Source organism: Carya illinoinensis, chromosome 3, assembly GCF_018687715.1.
Source record: "Carya illinoinensis cultivar Pawnee chromosome 3, C.illinoinensisPawnee_v1, whole genome shotgun sequence".
Lineage (NCBI taxonomy): Eukaryota > Viridiplantae > Streptophyta > Magnoliopsida > Fagales > Juglandaceae > Carya > Carya illinoinensis.
In genome coordinates, this window is record NC_056754.1 from 9,808,928 (window position 1) to 9,829,390 (window position 20,463).

Genomic DNA, 20,463 nt, shown 5'->3' on the forward strand with positions numbered 1-20,463 from the left:
TATTTAGTGTTCATGTTTAATGATGTTGCAATCTGGTACTGGAATAACCTTAAGTCCAAACCTGGAGGAAGTCCTTCCCCACATAAATACATGAAATACATGGTTTGATAGCTAAGCCGACGAGGTGCTTTTGTTCTAAATATAAACAAAAATGTTTTGTATAGTCATTTTTGTGGACTCTTTTGTGCACTTCAGTGTTATGATTAGTTGTGTATTAAAAAAAAGTAATCTAACCAATCATATCAGTGAAGTGCGTAGAGAGTACGCAAAAATGACTGTACGTAGCATTACTCAAATATAAATCTCTATCTAATGCCAGTGTACCGTTTCTGTTCAAGATTTCATACAAATACCTGTGTCCGTACGTACGTACACATTTATATAATATATGTGTATAATTGCAAGAATGTGCATTAATCCCAAACTGTAGGAACAAATTAAAAAACTATTTATATTAAGTAAAATTAGACTAAAGTATCATTTGGATAATGAATTGAGATAGGATAAAAAATGAAAATTAAATTAAATATTATTTTTTATAATTTATATAAAAATTTAAAAAAATTATAATAACAAGATAAAAGACTTTTCGTATCTAAACAGACCTGTTAGTTTTTCTTCTCCTCTACTTTCTTTCTTATTTTTATTTTTTAAGAAAATAAAATTAATGTGGAAGACATGCAGCAACGGCCAAGAACGCGAGACAGGATTCAGGACGCCGGGACACATGCAACCATCTTCATTAATTAAATGCCAATTATTAAAGTATTTTGCACGTGGCATAATCTGAGAACGCTTTCCCTAAGCAGTAGACATGTATTATAGCATCACAAAATGTGACTGCCAATAAGGGTTACCGGACCGGATCTTAAAGCATTCCCATCTGATTTTTTAAAATATTATATTTTTTATAATTTAGAGTTTATTTTAGAAAAAAATTTAAGAAATAAATAGTAAATCTATATATTTAGAGACCTATTATTTATTCTCTAAATTATTTTTATCAATATTTTATTCTAATATATAAATTAAATAATTTTTCAATCATCTACACTTTCTTTCATATTCATATTTATTATAATTTTAAATAATAATTTTAAAAATAATTTAATTAATTACGAAAACATAAAAAAATTAATTTTAAAAATATTATCATATTCACAAAAAATAATTTAAATTTTTGTTTAAAATATTCACTAGGGTAATAGTTCAAAAAATAAAAAAAAATATTTAGTTAAATTTGTAAATAGAAGTGAAAGAAAAAAAAATAAGAAAAAATATAAAAATATTATTTAATAGAATAGAGATAAGGATGAGGAATGAGATGTAGGAAATTTTTAAAAGATGAATAAAATTTAAGAAAAAATTTAAAAAAATATAATTTTGAGTTAAATTATAAGAAATGAGATGAAAATGCTCTTATATACATATCATTTATATACATATCATATATGGGTTCAGAGATGAGACAGAAGGCACAGCCGGCGACTGCCCCGCCTGTAACTGCCGTCGCAACTGTACCGCCGGCGTGACCACTGAAAGATGGGTCCCACGCTTTAAGACTCGGCATTTGAAAAGGGCCCACGAGAGGGAGGCCAGGGGGCATTTAATATTGAGTATTAGAAAAGCTTGGATTGATGTTGAGGGATGATAGTCGTGTCCTTTTCAGTAGAGGCTTTTGGGAATTTTCAATTTTTTCGCATGGAAAGTGGTAATTACAAAATCTTTTTTGAATTATTTAGTTTATTTTTATTTTTATCATTACTCTTTCCTGTTTTTTTATACAAGAAAAAGGTGGTGGTACCTATAATGATTGATGGAGATTCTGGTTACCATACTCACCAATTAACTCTTGCCACGTGGGATCAAACGTTTCAAGTTCCAATGCAATTGGTTTTCAAAAAATATTTGTACATATTGAGATGAATGAGTTGCATATCCTGCATGCATGGATGGTTGAGATTAACGGAAGCAGAAAATATAAAGATTCACATCAAGTATGTTAAAATATTATGACATTAACTTTATAACAACAGATTAATTATAAATATCTTTGATTTTTTATTGAACCCATGTGGCGAAATTAGCCCAAAGTAGCAGATCCAGTATGCGTAGACTGTAGTCAAAGGAAGACTGTCTTAAATGGTTGGGCAGGGGAGAGTCCAGAAGAAATGCGATGGGAAAGTAGATGTGGGCCCGTAGATATGGTTGGAAATTTAAGAAGGGGATTGATTATACCCCTCATAGGACCCGTGACGGCTATTCTTCCACTATAATGTTTACTGCTGTCCTTCTTTTTCTTTTTCTTTTTTTAATTTTATTTATTTATATATATATATATATAATCCAATAAATAGTCCAACGCAACATGACGTGAAACTTTTTTGTGGCTCAACTTTTGTTGAGATTCAATAATAAAATAATTTTATAATTTTGTACACAATTTCTAATGAAATATATTTATTAAAGAGTGGTGTGAAAATTGTAAAATAATATAATTCAACTAAGAGATAAACATTTGATGCTGAATATAATAAATGTTACATATTTTTATTTTTTTAACCAAATTAAATATTAACTAATTTTAACAATTAACAGAATAGATGCACTAAAATAAATATAAACGTTGCATTAAAGGCAAAGCAAAAAAGATAAGACTGTATTTAAATTGAGAAGATTTAAATTAATTTGTAAATAATAATATTTTGTAAGTCTTATTGAAAAGTATTCAAAGGTCTGTGACCTGATTGACATAACTCTTAACCTTTAAAATAAAAATCTGGAGTTTGAAATCTCCTGCTCCAATTTTATTAAAAAAAAAAAACCTTATTAAAATTTATTCAAATATAAATATGTTGAGATGTGTGTTTAAATATATAAAATAAGTTGATATGAGTTTAAATTTTTTTATAAAATGTTAAAAAATAGTAAATCTTATAAAAAAATTAATTTAAAATAAATTGAACTGAATTTGTATTCCAAACATTGTCTAAAGAAGCTGTGCATGTGAGCAGGATGGGTTTTGAGGCTTGGTTTGGAATACAGACACATCTCACAATACATCACAACTTCGCATCAAAAATATTGGGTAGGGCTTTCACAATTATAGTTATATCTAACATTCTTTTTTATCATTATTAAAGGATCGTTTAATACTATAGTATTATCCGTTTGGACTTAAACACAATAGTTGTAATCATATATTAATTATTATAATTTGTTCGAACTCTCAAATAAAATATCAAAAGTAATACAAATTTTTTAATTTTTAAAATAAAAATAATATTAAAATATATAAATACACTAATAATCACTTCTATAATCATTAAAAAAAATTAAAATACACTAAATAGTAAATCCAAGGACTTAACTTTTTCAAAAATCAAATTCCAAAGGCATTTCGATAAAATCCAGAAGAAAAGCATTAAAAAATCAAATTCCAAAGGCATTTCGATAAAATCCAGAAGAAAAGCATTAAAAAAAGAGTTCAAAAGATGGAGTGGAATATTAAAAGAGAAATGGTTTATGTCTCGATTGCGTATCCCAAATATGTGTCCCCATATTTTTTTATTTTTATTTTTTCATTTAGTGATTAAAAAAATATTTTTTTAGTGATATTATGATTTTTTTTAAAAATTAAGAATAAAAAAATCACAAAAAAATAAAAAATTTGTCCTTTCTTGGGACCAAGCACTGCTCATATTATGATTTGTTTTCATAAATAATTTTATCTCATTTCATTGATTATTATAATTTTTTTAAACTCTAAAATAAAATACCAAAAAACAATTCAATCTCATCTCATTGTCGCATCTGCAAAAATAAACAAACAAGGCCTGAGAACGGAATTAAGGTGTTCCATTCGTTCCTCCCCTGGTCCTTGTTGCCTTCCAAACAAGGGACCAGGGAGTCATTTTTCACTTGCTTTCCCATTTTCCCTCCCTAACAGCCTCTAACAAGTGTTTCATTCTAGAAGCAAGCATTTTCTCATTTCCTACCAAGTGGCTCCCCTATACATAAGAAAAAACGAGGGTAACTTTCTTCTGTGTAGTTGAAGAGACGTAAGAATTGGAAGCAAAAAAGTTTCAATGTTCCAGGGTCAAATTCCAACATTTGTGCATTACGTTATGAATGCTAGAGGAAGAGGAACCGGAGACAAGGTCCAATTATCAGCAGGAGTACCAAAATACGAACCCACCACTAAAGATAAAATGTTCTCCGGAACTCATAAAAAGGCTGAAAAGAAAAGGATGAGCTATAAATCTCATGCACGGGTGTTCTCAGCAAATGGCGTCATACGCTGGAGACTCTTACTGCAGACGACAATCAAAATGAAAAGTTCACATTCACAACCGAAATGTACGCGCCTCTTATATATTGTTTTGTCAATAACAATGAAAATACTTGGTGAGATTAAAAAGTAAACTGTAAAGAAGTTCATAGAGAACCATATCAATGGAAAAAAACAACTTCAAAGGAGGAAAGGAGCCGCGAAGGAAACACATCATATCCTTACAGGCCTTCGATTGCTAGGATGATGGATCTGCGTTATGCCATCCCTTGGTGCATGGCGGAATGCCCATGAACTCATCAAATTCCTTTACATGAATGTCACAGCACTTCCACTGCAATAATATATTTACCATAAGAGCATTTTTCAAAATTCGATGATCGAGAAGTTAGATATATTGACAAGAAGACCTCAAAAAAAAAGAAAAAAAAAACATCTTACCCCTCTCATACGGTCATGGAATACAGCAGGCCCAGGATGGTAACTACATGCGGTCTCGCTATTATCCTTCTCCTTGAAAGTCATGCCACATCCCTGATTTTTGCATGTCTGGGGCTCATTTATATCAACTAGCTTCTTAGCTGGAACAGGAGAGCCTTGGGTATTTGCATTGCTCTTGCTCAGTGCGCCTGTGTCCAGATTTAAAGGTTTTGAATTCATCTGTCCAGCCACCGAACCTAAGAGAAGACATGACTTGCTTCAGCTTACAACGAAAATAAATTACTCAAAAGAGAAGAGGGGAACCTAAGCAACAAAATCAACGGATATCTTTTCTTTGTCCATAAAAAAACAAGAATCCAGAGCCTTTTAAAAAAGTAACCTACAGACTTGTAAGGGATTGAACTTGTGACTGCACCATCCACCCCTTATTTACTGGGGGAGGGTGGAATATTCCATTGCTACAATACGGAACTTTTATATAATAGCTATTTTAAAGCATTGTAATGCAGTGGACATTCATTAACATTGGACTCATTCTACAATGGACTTGTGATCCGTAAATGAGTCTTCATTGTTTTCCATTGCAGTAATGCCTTTAAGTAGGTTTTGTACTGATTCTACATTGGTATTGGGAACTGATATCATTGCCATTTTTCATCTGAAATATATCGAGTACTCCAACTTTACTGCATTGACCACATCGATGCTTCAAACTCCTACCGGCCAATGGTTTTATACCAAATTGCCTTTTCCTTCCGCCAAATAAAAGGTCACAGCTTGATGCTGGATAAGTTAGTGACTCGCATTTACTTATAAAAGAGTCTATACTACTACTTAATGGACAGATAACTCCATACAGTATGCAGAACTGATTTGAAGAATTTCATTTCCAAAAGAAAGCCAAATAACTGCCTACTAACTCACTAAACTAAAAGGATACAAATGAGATTACCATGATCAGAGCAAAAGAAACCCTGCCGGCACCTAGAGCAAGTCTCTTTAGAAGATGCACCTGTTGTTGAATTTGAAGAGGGGGCAGAAACAGGCTTCTTTGGGCTAGGAGCTGCCTTTGTCAACACTGGCTTCTCAGTTGTGTGCTTTCCTGTCTTACACCTTCATTAATAAAGAAAACTTTAACAATTACTGAAAAATATATAGAAAGTTAAACTTTCCTAGACTTTTCAAGATAAAAGTACGCGAACTAATGGAATATAATGACAGCTTTGATACTAGTATCCTGATACTTAGCAGAGGCATAAATCAATCAAGGCAATTTTTTCATGGGTGATAAAAATAAGCCAAGCCTCAGCATGTTTAGGAGCCTCTCCAACAGACGGCACCAAATTTAGGTTGATTGATAAAAATTTATAACTTCTGCCCAATCTGACACCGTCTTGAACTTAGCAAAAAACTATAATAATAATAAAATAAAAGAGAGAAGAAAAAACAGATAACATCTTGAAAATTTGATGTGCAAATATATCCTAACCACATTGCTGGTACGTGCCATGTCATTACAGCTTGCCTCATGTCAAAGCTTTCTCCATCCTCATCATTCCATCAATGGATATTTGATTAGAGGAACATTCCCCGTGTGAAAGTTCCAAGGGAACTGGCATTCAGCTCACTCTATAACTGCATGCTTAATTTGGACTCAGGCAATGCTTTAGATGACACATCATCATCTTAATGTCTCACTCAAAAGTTAATTCAATACGCCAACAGATTTCACTACATGAAATTAAATCAGCAAAGAATAAATCCTTCTACTATAAGAATGATTAGATATCCCCTTTTCAAAGTGTTCAACTGTGAAAAAAATACACAATTGAACTCCTCTGGCAATTGCTGCACTAACCTAATTACCTTATGGATTGTGTGACAAACAAATAGGGATAACATTCAAACTATCCGAGTGCCTGAAAGATGGGGAGTAGGTTATGTATTTTAAACTTTTAACCAGCAGATTACAGAAAGTTCAAATATGTTCAGCAGTAAACTGATTGGACCTGAATCCAGCACCCGCATACGCTGTGACAAATCCACTAAAAAACTTAACAAGAATCTTGTGTGATAAGTTTGACACTAAAATCACAAGCCAGAAGTCCTCGTACATAATTTTGCATAGAATAGTGTCAAGAGGAAAAGAAAAAGAAAAAAAAAAAGAGGATAACAGTGTAAGGCATGATATAAATTAATGCTCCAAGTATTTTCGATTAAAGAAGAAGAAGAAGAAGAAGAAAAGAAAGATGCTTGCTTAACCTATTTAGTTTATTTCTAAGGCATACGAACTCAAATAAAAAAGAATGTCCCTTCATCGAGCAAGCGGCTTCGTAAAGCGCAAGCTTTAATCTCCGAACTGAAACGTACTTACCCTGGAATCTCCAAAAATAAGCTGAAATCATGACTTTTTTTCTTGCAACAACTCCACTCCTTCATCCCGTCATGAAATATCGGCTGGATTCGAAAACATCCAAAAAAAATGAAGCTCTAAATAAGAACAATAAATATAAAGATACAGAGATAGATGGATAAAAAGAGGGAACAATATTTTCACGAGGAGAAAATGAAAAGAGAAATACTTACACCCTGATCATAAGAGGATGACACCAACATGGTAGACGCAAGATCAATGGAATAAAACATAAGAAAATATCAGCTCCGCAATTCATATCACAGAGGTAAAAGTAATGTCCTAAAAATAGAGATAAACGAAAAAGAAAGACAAATTAAAAAAGAAAAAAAAAGGGGGGAGTACCGAATCATGGTATTGACAAGAACCTTCGGGGTTGTCGTCCTCGGAGAAGGTGGCGTCGCAGCCAATTCGTTGGCATCGAACCTTAACGACAAACTCCTCTTTCTTCTCCATTCTCTCTCTGAGCCTTTCTCCTTTCCCTTCGAGTCGAATAAAGAAGAAGACTTCGAAGACTGAACCATAGTTTCATTCCACGGTAGTTTCTAGAAAAAGCACATTGATTGGGGTGTTTTTTTCCCGAAGAAATAAAGAAAAATTAAATCGAAGGTTCATTAATGTCACGTTTAAACGGTAAAATGAGATGACATCATGTAGTTTTAAAATTAAATAAAATATTTTTTATAATATAATAATTATTTTAAAATATAAAAAATTTAAATTATTTATTATATTTTATATAAAATTTTAAAAAATTATAATAATAAAATCAGATAAAATCGAGATGAAATATTTTTACATTTTATTAATATTTGTTAAAATTGTGGAATGGTAGGGCTTTGTTAGATACAGTCGGCTGTACGGAATGAATAAAAAAAATTATAAAAAAATTATTTTATATTCAGAGGACCTACATGAATAAAAAAAGTTATAAGAATAATTTTTTTTTTCATATAGGTCCTGTATTAATTTACTTTTTTCTCCACGACTGCACGCCGACTGCATTTGCCGACTGCAAAAAGTATTTCTCTTTCTAAAAAGATAATTTCTTTGAAATAAAACTTAATTAACTATAGAGAGAATTTCTTTTTTCTTTAAACAAGTAAAATGATAGGTATCAATTTCTTTTTCCCACATATTTATATAAGACTCGTACGGCATGAATTTATATTTAACATTATTTTTTTAAATATAAAAATATAAAATAATGTTAGATACATGTCACAATTTAGTTTATATAAAAAATATTTTACTGATTTTGATAAAAATAAAATAAAATTGAGGTGATTTGCGAGTGGTAGAGAGTCGTAGGGTTTTATCGATAAGATGTTGTACAGAAAAATTAATGAGATGCATTTTTTCTATTTGTGAGAATGGGAGGGTATACTAATTTTTTTTTTCTTTTCTTTTATTAGCAAAAGTGATTTTAATTTTCAGGAATTTGTAAAAGTAGCGGATCCACTAATAAATGTTTCTTTCCTCCGGGAAGAGGAAAATAAAATTGGGGTTAAAAGATGAAAATCGAAGGGAAATTGAAATTCTTTCATCGGCTAACATATGCCATAGTCACGACTCAGATTGTACAACCTGTATCCGTCTACCGTTATTTTTCCTTTCTTTCTTGGTTTTGCTACAAACGAAGCTAAGTTACAAGCAACATGCTCAATATATGGTTCAAATCATAATTTCATTAAGCATCACAAAACAAAAATGATCTTGAATATCTGTTTCATTTTTCTGTATTGTTCATTATTTTATACAATTGAAATCAAAATTCATCAGAATATATCTAGTCTAAATTTGTAGCACAATTAGTATGTGTAAGCCCTAAAAGATTTCTTATCTATAGTACTCTTTAAGCATACAAAAAATTTACACGAAAACTCAGTGCTGAGTTTCAATGGAATGAATAAGCTGACATGTCAGCTGCAACCTCTAAAAAATAAAATTGGCAGTAGAAGCAGGTGCTGACCTGCTCAAATGATTGATATTTAAGTTGTAACGCTGATGTGACCAGCGAACTCAATCATGTCATGGAAGATCACAATGATCTGTTATACGCTTCAATCATGGAAACTTTCTCCTGTCAAAATAGAAATCGTATGTTATGTTTCACATGTACAGACAGAGTCCACGGAAGATTAAAAGAAGCGGAAATGAGAATGGAGAGTGAAAGATCCACAGAATTCCCAATAATGTACTGAATTGAATGACACTTTGTTTCCCATGATTTATTTTTTGGCACCGAGAGTCTGGAAACAAAGTCCTGTCTAATCCCAGGAATGCACAAGTCCTTAGTAAGGAGTTTCTCACAAGTACACCTCAAATAATTGAAGGAAGCATATCGCCAAGACCAAGGTTCTTACCACTTGAGCCAACTCCTAGGAGTTTGTTGTTTGATCTGAATGTTTCCAAGGTTCTCCATCTAGGTGTATTTTAAGTATGATCTATTTGATGGGTTGTGCATCTTTTCAACTAAACTGAGATCTAACAAGTTGTTGCCTCCCAAAATCCCCTAGGAAAAAGGAAAGAAGAAAAAGAAACAACCCTATAATCTTGAATAGTAATTGTAAGGGGTATATATATGTCTTGTATGGATAAGATGGCACCAAAGAATGGATGCTGCATAGCCTTTTAAACTACGAAAATTTCTATGCTAAAAAGCCTTCCAACATGCACCAAACAATGTTCTCTTGATATGCAGTCAAAAGATGGTGTAAAAAATTCCAGCACAGAAAAAGAGGTAATGGGTCATTTGATATTAGGTTTTAAATTTAGAGACGTGTTTTTATCTTCCAAGTAAAAGTTTCTTTTATAGGGGAATACATACTGCACAGGAAGAAACAATGCGATGGTACTTAATGTTTGCAGAGGTCCATGTTCCTGTATTATTTGGCTGTCTGTGTTGTGTGGTGTGTGTGTGAGAGAGAGAGAGAGAGAGAGAGGGGGGGGGGGGGGGGGGTGGGACCTCATTCTGTGTGTCGCTCTCTGAGGGGAACCAGTGCATGAGAACGCCCAAGTTCATCATAGCAGGTATCAGTTTAAACAGCAGAGGCGTTGTTACCTGTACATAATCACTTTCGATAAATATTCCCAAAGAAAACACAAAAGATCAGAGTTTCAGTTAAAAAGAAACTTACGAGACTAAGAGCTGTTGTTCCAAGAAGAAGTAGATACATCTTCTCCTATAGTACAATGTTTTCATCAACAGAACAAAAATGAAAAACGAACAAGTCAGTGATATATGGTGTCACGGTGACGTTGCAGATTGACAGCAAAAACTTGAAAGCCACGGGACTGAGGAATCTTATAGCATGAGGACAAAAAACAACATACTAGTCTGCTTCAATCAACAGGCATCCCACAGAGAAAATAATGCTGGTTTTTCAAAATATTGTGGGACAAACAATATTTTGTGGAGGAAAAAATAATGCTGGTTCTTCTTCTTCTCCTTTTTTAAAAGACTGACAAACATAATCTTCTCGTACTACAAAAACAATTGCAATAAAACACTCCAAGTGGCTTCATGTTACTCAATTAAATGAGCATGGATTTAGACTGGGCGCTTGTGATGCATTAAGGTCTATGACATTATTTACATTCTGTGTCCCTTTTCAAGTGGAATGCCATTGCAAAGCAGTGGTAAACCAATTCCAATTCATTTGAGTAGACCAATGACAAATCAAACAAAATATCCAATGACCAGAGATTTTAAATTCTTACAGGACTCTAAGGTGAGAAAAGATGAGTTTCAAAAGGCTAATTTCACATAAATTGTCGCACTTTCTAAGGTCACCAAATATGCATTAATTTTCTACAACACTTATTTCCGTAATTGTTTCCTTTCCAAAATTGCTTAAAAGTAAAGCATTACAAGGCTAATTAAACACCCTCTCTACGGTTCACTTAAAGGTCAAGAATATGAGAAAAATCAAAAGAGAACTTGCATTATCTAATGGGCATATAAATGTTCTTCCTGCACACCTATCAAAAAATAAATGAATGTTCTTCCTGTACAACCCACAACTGACAAACACTACCAAGGCATTTATTTTTTCTGATAAATAGCGTTAAATCTCTACTTTCCTCTTTGGAGGGGTTATCGCAGGGCGGAGCAAAATTTGATTTCTACCCCTTTTTAAGATCATGGACCTGATAGCTACATGTTGCTAACAAAATAATAGCACTGAGGACATAAAACCATGAACCCTACATGAAGTGACTTGTCCCTTCTCTCTCTCTCTCTCTCTCTCTCTCTCTCTCTCTCTCTCTCTCAGTGCTTGCTTGTCCTATATGATGCAAAGACATAGAATTCCAAAGGGTCTCACTAATAGCCGTAGCACCTACAAGTTGTGGAGTGGAACCAACATGCTTAAAGAGCAATCCCCCAGAATGCTCAGAAAGAAAGGGACTGAAACTGATGTAGTTATTCCGCATCATTGACATTCACAAGTTATAAACTTGTCCATCGTGCCATGCCATCAATGAATGCAGCGTGTAGGGGTTCAATTTTATCATCAAAATCCTGTATTTGATTCCTCTCGATATCTCTATCCCTGTCTAATTTGACCTTTTAGAACAGTAAGTCAATAATCCATTCAAAATCCCAAGTTTTAAAATGAACTACTCATGCTCTGGAAACCAGACACCATGAGAGTGCATAGTAGGTCTAAACCGGATAGGAAGAGACTTCTAGCCCTTCGCTTTCAAACATGACAGCCATTGAACGCATTTTCTTACAAGAGGAAATTGTAGGCATCAAGATGAACCACTATTGGAATAACCGATTCCTTCAATTCAGGGAGAGGAGACAGGTGGATCATTATCACCAGGCCCCCTAGTTACAATTTGAACAAAATATTCCATTAGAGGGAAAACATAAGAGACCAGCAATTATCAAAGCAGGATCAATTTTTAAGCAAGAAAAATATTCAACCCACAGAAACCTAAGCACAGAGAGAGAGAGAGAGAGAGAGAGAGAGAGAGGTCACCCCAATAAGATGAAGATTTGAGGCGCGACTAAGGAGTACAAAAGCAAATTCTCCAATTTGAGCAAGCAGGACTCCAACCTATAATCGAATAACCAAATTTTGGAAATAAGCAATTGATGTGTTTCACTTAGATCAGAAATCAACTCAACAAGCTGAGGAAGACTACTTACAAGGAATGATGTCCTAATGCTATATCCGAAGGCCTTAGAAACAACAGTAACAACAGCTGTCTTAACGATTATAACCAGAATGACAGATGCTAGCAAAATATCCACATGGTTCCACAGGAAATGTATGTGTATAAGCATTCCAATACTTGAAAGGAAAAGAGCTGCAAATAAGTTACGAATTGGTTCCACCTACAGCATAGAAAAGCATCAAATCAGCAATGTTCCCATTATTCTTGTGATAAAGATTAAAAAATAAATAAACTGATTCTCATGTGACATCCAGAATGAAGCAGCATCTTCAATCTAAATCCATGTGCATGCAGCAATTGAATTTTCATAACTACAAGAGAAAGGAGTACCTGGTCCAAAGTATGTTGTGAAAAGTCAGTAGTAGATATCATAACACCAGCCACAAACGAACCCAACTCAAGGCTCAGGCCCAGCTTATCACTGCACTGAAAATGTCACAAAAGATTCAATGATATTAAAAACGAATTGATAGCAGCAGTATATGTGGCAATTTCCAGCACTCCTGTCACATACAGCAACTCATCATCTTTATTTGAATTTATGAAACTCATCTATTACTTGATTACCATTAGATATGAATTGGTCTTGTTTTCCCCTCAACATTGTAATCGATATACAGATTCAAGCAAATAATTTGTATTTGCAAAAAGTAATCCCTCTTGCACAAAAGTTTTTTGTGCCAAGTTCCACCATCTAAATTCAACAGAATCAAACAGGGAAGGAGAGGCTATGATTTAGATTAAATTCTTTACAACTAAGTTTGCACAGAGACCAATAAACACAGATGCAAAGAAAATCTTGGTCATGGTACTGCAAACTTGAACACCTTTTAATGTCTCACCCTGATTTTACATCTCAGTATTGCTGTCCACTTGCTAGAAAAAATGTGCTCAAGCATATCAGCCACTGCTTTATATAGGAGTACTGATTTTAACACCTCTACACCGCGTACTTCTTATGTGGTATAATTTAATTTGGAAGATAAATTTTAAAATTTAAATATTACAAATCAAATCTTACCATTTAAATGATGTAGACGATGTGCTGTACACACTGGCTTGAGAATAGAATAATTCTTTATATAGTGATTGCCAGTTTCCACAATACATGGAAAAAAGTTTTGAACACCAGAAAGTTTCTATTCTCAACTTTGACAACATGCTTCTATCTATCAGTTTTCTATTTGAACAATTAAGTGACAATACCTATAGCCTCGAAGGAGGTTGAAACATATTCCTTGCAAAAAACAAAAAGTGCCCTAGGGAAAGACTCAGCACCAGATTCGAGATTGAAATAGAAAGAAAGAAAAAGAAAGGAACAAAATATTCTCCATGAAGACAATAACAAAACAAAATAAACTTCTACAACCATTCTCAATTTTCAAGAGCACTGATAGAATGTACATGAATACCGAGAAACTCAAAGAGATTGATGTCATTACCTAGGATCTATAATTTTTGAGACCTCAAAGAGGATGGTCAATAAATGGGGCATTAAGGGTATGTTTGGATACTGAGACAGTTTCTAAACTCAAAGATCATTTTATGGTCAAAGATGATTTCATTCCCAAACATACAATATTTAGAGTGTTAAAAACTCCTCAAAATCTTTCAATCACCCAAAACTTAAAAAAAAAAAAAAAAAAAAAAACATTTTCAAAACAAATTTATGAAAATTTAAAAAAAGTCCAGTCACTGTGGCTGCTGGCACCACAAAGGTGGCCAACCTGGCCATAACCAGTTTCCCAATCTAGGCACAGATCAGGCTGCCATGGGGTGGCCGATCTGGGCTGCACCAGTGGTGGCAGCCATCAAGCGGTGGCTGAGCAAATTCTCATCTCTTTTTTTATTTAAATAAATTTTTTAATATTATTTATTATATTATCCATCAGAATTTCTTTAAAAACTTATTCATCCAAACTTACTTTCATAAGGGTCCCAAAATTTTTTTAAAACTCTATAAAACCATCATCTTAAAAGTTTTTACAAGTTTCACAAACACTCGCACTACTCACGAATCCATCTTACAACAAAACATCTCCTAAAGCTTACTCAGCATCCGGCACAAGCAAATAGACAACTTCAAACATCCACCAAGAGAGTTCGTACAAAAGGGACAAAAGGAATCACCAGACACAAAATCCATCATAGAAAAAATATTTTAAGACTGAGAAGGATGAGTTATCAAAATGCAGCATGACCTTAATATGAAAGATACCTATATCTGGAACTCACCCAGGCAGATAATAGGCAAAAAGCCACAGCAGCAAGCTGATAAAGTTCATTTGTCTGAATCACAAAAGAGGGAAACCACTTATAGAGGAACTACTAGTCAATCCAAAAAATGAAGCTAACATGTTTACAACTTACTTGGGTTGATAGCTGTATCATCAGCTTTAGAAAGCGAGGAACAAATGACCAAGACAGTACAGATGCAGCAGTGAGATACATCGACAACACCAGCAGCCTGATATCAATATAAGGTGCAGGCCAACAGCCCATGAAATAATTTACATGATGCCGTTGGCACTACTATTGTTTTGGTGATACAAAAACACAACTATACTAAAGGCTTGATCAACGAAAGCAAATTTAAAATCACAACTTTGATAAATGACATAGGAAAAAGGTCATGCAAAGAAAACGGCTCATAAACAGACTTACAGCTTTCCCATAGAAACCATCCCCTGCAAAAGGCCACCGTTACCACCCAAAACTGGGAGCAATGCAAATAATAGGCCAACAGCACAGTCCTGAAATCATCCAAGGTGCAGGGATGAATCAATATAAACCATAAGAAACAATCAACCGTATAAGTTAAACAACAACCACATAAGGTGAAGATTAATAGATGTATCACTGACTAAAATAGTTTAAAAGATACCTGAAGAATAAGTGTCCCAATTGTCACTTGACCATGAAGAGCACTACTACTATTCCGTTCTACTAGAAACTTTACCACCTGGTAAACATGTAATAGAAAAGGCATGAAAAGAACTATGAAATTTGGTGACCAGCAACCAAGGAGAAAGGATAAAATGAGGTAAAAAGCAGTCTATAACAATACCACTGCTGTTGATGACATTGATAAGAACGAACCAACAAATACACCCTCAGACAACTTTGCTCCACATAACTGCAATATTAGCAGATGTTCAACCTTAGCATCACTTTAGACAGGAGTTGTAACTTGTCACAGGGAATAAAACTAGATTAGAAACCCCCAGAACTATACCAGGGCTGTTACGCCACACAAGAACATAAATATGATTATCTGAAGTATCCCTCCAAGAACAGCAACAGGCCCCACAACTTTTAACTGCACGAAACACAATTTAAACTAGCGACTCTATACTAAATTATGATAATGCAAACAAACTATGACAGAACCTAAAAAATAAGCTACTGTATGATACATGATAGACAAAGATTTCCCAAGCTAAGAACAGCATACCTTTGTCAAAGAAAACTCCAACCCTAAAGCAAAGAGAAGAAAGACAACACCAAACTGTGCAAAAGTTTCAACCTGTAATAAAAAAAATTCGAAGTATAGACCAACTGCTGCAAATAAGATGATAGACTAGATCAATGCATATGAAATTCACAAAATATAACTTCATTCAACTCAATTGAGACTGTCTCAGTCACTCCAGGCTAGTGCACATGAAGGTATTTTATTGCACTCGGTTTCGTTCCAGTCTGTTGAACGTGAAGATAGGGCATTATATTGAAGCATGTGCACCATGTGCATGCTTTTCACCTTGGTCACTCCCCTCATCCCAAGTTCTCAGTTAACTATTGTTATCTAGGCAATAACAAATACCGCCAGATAAGACAGCAATTTAATCTGTGTATGTTCAGCAAGATTAGAAGATGTAAGGAAAATTTCATTCTGGGTTAATACTTTTTAGATTCTATCAAGTTTTTTGTCCTAACCTGGTAGTTTAATAGATTTGTATATAAGGGCATAAATGGATGAAGGGTAACACATTAAAGTGTATTTCTGAAAAACAATATAGGTGAATAAACATTTTTGTAGACAAAGTTAACAGAAAAGAAGAGCTGAAAAAAAGGCACTATCTTGCTTTAACCCTTTGAGCAAAATACAGTCAAAGGAACAGCCATGGATCGACCCAGTAGGAATTATGAGTATATCTTAATAGAACAATGCATTCTGACTTCAAGAAACTACGTTCTGAGCAATCAATAACAACGTACCTGTACCATTTCACTAATAAACTTCAAGCCCCCTGGTCCAATAATTGACCCAGCAAGAAGATAGCCAACAATAACCTATGATATTTGTCCAAAACAAAATAAAGAAAATCTCAAATATTGTATCATACAAATCACTTAAACAGTTGGACTTAAATGCAGTGCAACTTACTGAAAATGAATAGAACTACAACTACTACTACAAATACAAACCGGTTGCCCCAAACAGGAAGAAACAATTCCACCTATAGCAGCAGAAACTATGACAACCACCAAGTCTGAGATCAATCTGCCACAAATTTAAAACAGTGCTGATAAGTCATAAATCTCAGGCAGTACGTAACATTAAAACTAAACTGCTTCAGTCGCATTTTTCAAAAACTATACACCAAAGTGATCAACCACATATAATTTCCACCTTTACATACAGTTTGAGGAGAAATCATGTTGGAGAAATTCTATTATCTAGACAGGTGAATTTGGGCATGGACAAATTAAAAGACTAAGGTCCATCTGCAATCCTTTATTTCAAATGGCATTTTCTTGTCCTTAAAATGTAGAAATCAGGGAAGGTGGATGGTGGGCCATTTTTTAAAGACTTGTTTTATATTCTAGAAAATGGCAATGTTTTCTTACGAGATGAAACAACATATCCCTCATGCTTTCCAAAACACAGCCAATTGACATGCAAACAAATCTAAAATAGCAAGTTTTTTCCAAAGAAAACAATATCAAAATATCATGACAAAAGGAAGAAAAGATATTGACCTCAAATCTACTTGAAGTACTGGATACTTGGATTTCTTGTTTGACATCACAAATACGTTGTCCTACCATTGAGTAAGAAAAGCAAGTTAGTGGGAATGATATTCAGAGCGTGAATAACCATGACTCCCAAAGTTTTGTCGCACCTTTTTGTCAATCAAGGTGGTCATGTCATCTGAATCTTCACTCTCCACTGTTGTGCCACTGACCAAAAAAACGATTTAAGTCGAAGAAGAAGCATGTTGCTTCAGCAGCAACAACAACAACAAATAATAATAATTATAGTAATTATTATTGTTATTAAATGATGTTGAAAATAAAATATATATATATATATACATGCAATGAATGTTCACGATGTAATCACATTTACCCAACAAACATATTTTATCAGTCCCTTACGGCTTACTTTGCCTCCTTTGTATCATTTCTCTTGGTCTTCTCAGGAGTGAGTTTAGCCACAGTCTCCAGTTCAGCCTGTGAACATTGTCAAGACTCATCTTTAGATGGAATTCATTTACAGATAGCATAATCAATTTTTTTTTTTTTTTTTAAAGTAGCGTGAGCCAAACAGTTCAACTGGGAAAGAAGTTTGCAGCAACAAATGTCACCCAACTGTGCTCTATCATGTATGACATAAAAACCTTAAATAAGCATGTAAAGAAGCCCGTCTGTTTCTGATTTAGATGAAACAATGACCAGTTACATTGCACATCAGCTATTTGGGAAGCATGACCTGAGGTGTACACAAAAGCCAGATCCCAAGGAAAACTTATTTTGCTCATTCATTTTGAGCCTTATATGCCAGCTCAAGCCAAAACTAAGCAGAAGAACAAATATTTTCCAAAAACAGCTCATTATCAGAGTTTGTTGAAATATATTTTTCATAAGTAAATTTCATTAAAAGCAAAGGGAAGCAACCCTATCATAAAAGATGTACAAAGGGAAGCAAACCAGCCCAGAAAGCGCAAAGGGATGCAACTCTAGCATACAAGATGTACAAAGAAGAACAAAAATTCATAAAAACGGAACATTAACAAAATGAGAAATATCCATATCATAGAAAAGATTTCACTATCCCTATCACATGAGTGGAAAACCATGCCCATTATTATTATTTTTTTATAAGTATATTCCCATTATTACAGTGCGTAAAATCAAACCTACTTGTTGATCAGCTAAACTGCTGTTGAAGCTGCTTCCATCAGATCCTAGTAAAGTGGAAAGCAGAGTGAAATCAATAAAACATCATTAAACAAAACATCAAACACCAAGGAATGCACAATGTGAGAAAGTATACTGGAACTCTTATTTGAAGCAGTTGTTTATTTTTTTTCTCTTTTCTTTGCTTGATAGCCTGTTGATTTTTGGATTTATCATGTCAACGATTAAAGACTGAAAGAATAGGATGCGATGGAATCTCATTGTTGAGAGAGAGATGGAGACGCCTCCAAAGTAGCTCATATTTGGCATAACATGACACCTAATTCCCTGTAAAGCACAACTGCTAATAACTCCACACTAAACACAGACAAACTTTCCCAGGCTAAAATGCTTGTCTACCCTCTTTTCTCTGTATGTTGTATGCGTGTAGGTAAAAGTTCATTGAGAGGGACGAGAAAAAAGCATGGGGCCCAGTACAGGAATGTATAAATTACTCTTCACCAAAGAGGGAAGCCAAATATTTACAAGAAGAACGTCAATGAAATACGAAAAAATAAAAATTCAGTTGAACCGCCAACCAAAGACGTGAAAATAAGACTTGAGATTCTCTAAAATAAGACGCGAAATATTAACTACAGCAGTGCACCAGGCACCCCTGCCAACTTTATAAGGTGTACTCGATGACCCTGTTCAAAATAGTCTCAGTTTGTAATGAAACTCCACAGCCGGTAGGCTCACAATTCAGCTTAGCGAAATACATTGAAATATCCATCTGCTTTTTTAAATGGATATTCAGCTATATGTGTGTGTGTGTGTGTGTGTGTGTGTGTGATCAACTTCTTTGGAGCTATCCTGCTGGTCTTTTTGGTGCCTCTTTCGGCATCATCCTTTAAATAGCTACGGAAGCTATGAACTCAAATTTGTTTCAGTAGACTATGAGGTTTTTTGGGTAAACAATGCTGCCGCAATTAATCGTTTGAAGAACATTATGCTACCTTGTGTCTCGTTTGGTTCCCCAGGAAAAAGGGAAAAAGGGCAAAAAGGAAAAAGAAGAAAATTCTTCTTTCGCATCCGGTCAAACAACAGCCTCGCGCCTAATGCCAACCATTTGACATGTACTTAAACATACAAATAAGTCCAGGTATCAAACTTTTTTTCGTCGATTATTCTACTCAGCCGAACATGGCACGAGAAGGCAGAACCTAAAAAATAACAAGAAACTAAGCTTGAGAGCCGGAAAGCCTAACCTTCGGGCTGATCATTCTCGGCGAATTCCTTCTCGAGTACGCGATCGAACATTTTGGCAATGCTGCCATCGTCGGCAGCCGGGGCGGAAGAGTTCAGCAGGTTCCCGTAGAATCTCTCCCTCGTTTCCTTGTCAGATCTCGCGGAATAGCAATTCATGGAGTAAATCATAATCACCAAAAGGCAGCCCCAGAATCCAAGAATTCCTCGCTTCTTTGCATTGAAAATCGCCATAACCAATAAAGAAAAACACAAATAACTTATTGAGGAAGAGGAGAAGAGAGCTGGAATTCAAATCAATTCAAGGCAAGCCAGGATTTGGAGAGGAGCTGAAAGAGTAATGTTGAAGGCTTATGGAGGAAGAGGGGAAGAGAGCTCCGGGAAGGAATTCAATCCAATGCAAGGGAAGAAAGAATTTGGAAAGAAGCTGATAGAGTAATATTGAAGAATTGGCTTTGCTTATTTTTCAAGTAAGTTTGTTTGTAATTGGTGATTTTAACTGTCCAGGGGCGGGATCGGATCTTACGTGTCAAAATAGTTCGTTGGTCTTCGTGCGATAACTAAAGTGAAAGTGATCAAATATGTTAATTACAAGTGCCTAACCACACCAAAATAAAATGATTTTTGTGTACCTTTTTATCATGGGGTTTTTTGTTTTTTACAAAGAATATGCGAGACATTTGTATATTTGAAACTTATAAAAATCATTACTCGCAAACTATATATGAATTCATTGAAT

At 34.3% G+C, this 20,463-nt stretch overlaps 2 protein-coding genes across 5 annotated transcripts; both read right to left on the reverse strand.

Annotated features, from left to right (window-relative positions):
• Window positions 1-4,345: 4,345 nt before the first annotated feature.
• LOC122303165 (cysteine and histidine-rich domain-containing protein RAR1) lies at window positions 4,346-7,673 on the reverse strand. The gene is made up of 6 exons (XM_043114796.1): window positions 7,491-7,673; window positions 7,319-7,321; window positions 7,107-7,189; window positions 5,685-5,845; window positions 4,733-4,968; window positions 4,346-4,625 (listed from the first exon to the last, which is right to left on the reverse strand). Exons 1-6 carry the CDS (start codon window positions 7,599-7,601, stop codon window positions 4,530-4,532), a joined length of 690 nt encoding a protein of 229 aa, XP_042970730.1. The 5' UTR covers window positions 7,602-7,673; the 3' UTR covers window positions 4,346-4,529.
• Window positions 7,674-8,815: 1,142 nt separating this feature from the next.
• LOC122303167 (K(+) efflux antiporter 5) lies at window positions 8,816-20,200 on the reverse strand. 4 transcript variants are annotated; one of them, XM_043114797.1, is made up of 20 exons: window positions 19,727-20,199; window positions 18,483-18,526; window positions 17,725-17,792; window positions 17,462-17,519; window positions 17,319-17,380; window positions 16,764-16,839; window positions 16,554-16,628; window positions 15,790-15,861; window positions 15,571-15,654; window positions 15,403-15,471; window positions 15,220-15,297; window positions 15,000-15,088; window positions 14,706-14,802; window positions 14,571-14,624; window positions 12,666-12,761; window positions 12,307-12,495; window positions 12,137-12,214; window positions 10,286-10,330; window positions 10,114-10,209; window positions 8,816-9,228 (listed from the first exon to the last, which is right to left on the reverse strand). In XM_043114797.1, the coding sequence occupies exons 1-20, from the start codon at window positions 19,956-19,958 to the stop codon at window positions 9,187-9,189; spliced, it is 1,704 nt and encodes a 567-aa protein (XP_042970731.1). In that variant the 5' UTR covers window positions 19,959-20,199; the 3' UTR covers window positions 8,816-9,186. The 4 variants fall into 4 exon arrangements, with proteins under 4 accessions (XP_042970731.1, XP_042970733.1, XP_042970732.1 ...); XM_043114799.1 differs by having other exon boundaries at window positions 17,718-17,792; window positions 19,727-19,826; XM_043114798.1 differs by lacking the exon at window positions 15,571-15,654 and having other exon boundaries at window positions 19,727-20,200.
• Window positions 20,201-20,463: the final 263 nt, after the last annotated feature.